This window comes from Natator depressus, chromosome 6 (genome assembly GCF_965152275.1).
Source record: "Natator depressus isolate rNatDep1 chromosome 6, rNatDep2.hap1, whole genome shotgun sequence".
Classification (NCBI taxonomy): domain Eukaryota; kingdom Metazoa; phylum Chordata; order Testudines; family Cheloniidae; genus Natator; species Natator depressus.
In genome coordinates this window covers 89,635,555-89,638,559 of record NC_134239.1, presented here as the reverse complement: position 1 = coordinate 89,638,559, position 3,005 = coordinate 89,635,555, and the positions used below count along the sequence as shown (strand labels likewise).

General features: G+C 47.6%; 1 protein-coding gene across 1 annotated transcript; it reads left to right on the top strand.

Annotated features, from left to right (window-relative positions):
* Nucleotides 1-388: 388 nt before the first annotated feature.
* Nucleotides 389-2,763, top strand: LOC141989774 (uncharacterized). Its single transcript, XM_074956692.1, has 2 exons — nucleotides 389-1,663; nucleotides 2,243-2,763. Exons 1-2 carry the CDS (start codon nucleotides 1,081-1,083, stop codon nucleotides 2,761-2,763), a joined length of 1,104 nt encoding a protein of 367 aa, XP_074812793.1. The 5' UTR covers nucleotides 389-1,080.
* The last annotated feature ends 242 nt before the right edge of the window (nucleotides 2,764-3,005 follow it).

Genomic DNA, 3,005 nt, shown 5'->3' with positions numbered 1-3,005 from the left:
ATTTTGATTTTTTGTTTACTTTATATATTATATTACATTACAAGAAAACATTTTAAAAGTCAAAATCAAAAAACTTTTCAATTTTGTCCAAATAAAACATTTTGATCAACCTAAAATGATTTCTTTCTGAGTTTTTCTTCAGGGAGAATTTCTAAGTTTGGTGTTTTCATTCTGACGGAGAATAAAGCCATATTTCAAAATCTTGAAATCCTCCATGAAACGGGATTTCTGTCCTCCATACAGCTCTACTCCAATGGTATTTACAAACACTGTTCTGCCATAGTGCTCACCCCCAGTGATTTGGAGGCAAGGGGATTTCTTGGGTTGGCTTCTTTTAAAAAGGATTTCCAGTCAATATTGTCAGCTGCCATCACTGGGGACTAAACCACCGGCACTAGGAACAAGTTGTTGATAGTTTATTGTCTATAGCTGGTTTATGATCTACAGCTCATTTCAGTGATATTGTGTTATCTGTATTGTATAAACATTAAACATCATAAACCGTCCAACGTGGACTTGGCTATACGTTGGTTTAATTCCCTTCCAACATTGAACAAGCAGCTCAAAGTTCACCTGACGTATAATGGAGTAATGGCCTATGTTTCAGGGAGCACATTCCTGAGCAAAGGAGTCAAGCAGCAGTATCAAAGGGTAAGATTTCTTGGACTTGAATTTGCCCTGTGGAACATGCTCTTAGAGGTTAATACTGTAGTGCTCTACCTGAGCCCTGGTCTACACTAGGACTTTAGGTCGAATTTAGCAGCATTAAATCGATGTAAACCTGCACCTGTCCACACGATGAAGCCCTTTATTTCGACTTAAAGGGCTCTTAAAATCGATTTCCTTACTCCACCCCTGACAAGTGGATCAGCGCTTAAATCGGCCTTGCCGGGTCGAATTTGGGGTACTGTGGACACAATTCGACGGTATTGGCCTCCGGGAGCTATCCCAGAGTGCTCCATTTTGACCGCTCTGGACAGCACTCTCAACTCAGATGCACTGGCCAGGTAGACAGGAAAAGAACCGCGAACTTTTGAATCTCATTTCCTGTTTGGCCAGCGTGGCAAGCTGCAGGTGACCATGCAGAGCTCATCAGCAGAGGTGACCATGATGGAGTCTCAGAATCGCAAAAGAGCTCCAGCATGGACCAGACGGGAGTTACGGGATCTGATCGCTGTATGGGGAGAGGAATCCGTGCTATCAGAACTCCGTTCCAGTTTTCGAAATGCCAAAACCTTTGTCAAGATCTCCCAGGGCATGAAGGACAGAGGCCATAACAGGGACCCGAAGCAGTGCCGCATGAAACTGAAGGAGCTGAGGCAAGCCTACCAGAAAACCAGAGAGGCGAACAGCCGCTCCGGGTCAGAGCCCCAAACATGCCGCTTCTATGATGAGCTGCATGCCATTTTAGGGGGTTCAGCCACCACTACCCCAGCCGTGTTGTTTGACTCCTTCAATGGAGATGGAGGCAATACGGAAGCAGGTTTTGGGGACGAAGAAGATGATGATGATGACGAGGTTGTAGATAGCTCACAGCAAGCAAGCGGAGAAACCGGTTTTCCCGACAGCCAGGAACTGTTTCTCACCCTGGACCTGGAGCCAGTACCCCCTGAACCCACCCAAGGCTGCCTCCTGGACCCAGCAGGCGGAGAAGGGACCTCCGGTGAGTGTACCTTTTAAAATACTATACATGGTTTAAAAGCAAGCATGTGAAAGGATTACTTTGCCCTGGCATTCGCGGCTCTCCTGGATATACTCCCAAAGCCTTTGCAAAAGGTTTCTGGGGAGGGCAGACTTATTGCGTCCTTCATGGTAGGACACTTTACCACTCCAGGCCAGTAACACGTACTCGGGAATCATTGTACAACAAAGCATTGCAGTGTATGTTTGCTGGCGTTCAAGCAACATCCGTTCGTGTGTTATCCTCAGGAGAGTGAGATATAATCCATGGTCACCTGGTTGAAATAGGGTGCTTTTCTTCAGGGGACACTCAGAGGAGCCCATTCCTGCTGGGCTGTTTGCCTGCGGCTGAACAGAAATGTTCCCCGCTGTTAGCCACAGGGAGGGGGGAGGGTTGAGGGGGTAGCCACGTGGTGGGGGGAGGCAAAATGCGACCTTGTAACGAAAGCACATGTGCTATGTATGTAATGTTAACAGCAAGGTTTACCCTGAAAGAGTGTAGCCAGTGTTTTATAAAATGTGTCTTTTTAAATACCGCTGTCCCTTTTCTTTTCTCCACCAGCTGCATGTGTTTCAATGATCACAGGATCTTCTCCTTCCCAGAGGCTAGTGAAGATTAGAAAGAAAAAAAAACGCACTCGAGATGAAATGTTCTCCGAGCTCATGCTGTCCTCCCACACTGACAGAGCACAGAGGAATGCGTGGAGGCAAATAATGTCAGACTGCAGGAAAGCACAAAATGACCAGGAGGAGAGGTGGCGGGCTGAAGAGAGTAAGTGGCGGGCTGAAGAGAGGGCTGAAGCTCGAATGTGGCGGCAGCGTGATGAGAGGAGGCAGGATTCAATGCTGAGGCTGCTGGAGGACCTAACCAGTATGCTCCAGTGTATGGTTGAGCTGCAGCAAAGGCAGCTGGAGCACAGACTGCCACTACAGCCCCTGTGTAACCAACCGCCCTCCTCCCCAAGTTCCATAGCCTCCATACCCAGACGCCCAAGAACGCGGTGGGGGGGCCACCGGCCAACCAGTCACTCCACCACAGAGGATTGCCCAAAAAAAAGAAGGCTGTCATTCAATAAATTTTAAAGTTGTAAACTTTTAAAGTGCTGTGTGGCATTTTCCTTCCCTCCTCCACCACCCCTCCTGGGCTACCTTGGTAGTCATCCCCCTATTTGTGTGATGAATGAATAAAGAATGCATGAATGTGAAGCAACAATGACTTTATTGCCTCTGCAAGCGGTGATCAAAGGGAGGAGGGGAGGGTGGTTAGCTTACAAGGAAGTAGAGTGAACCAAGGGGCGGGGGGTTTCATCAAGGAGAAACAAACA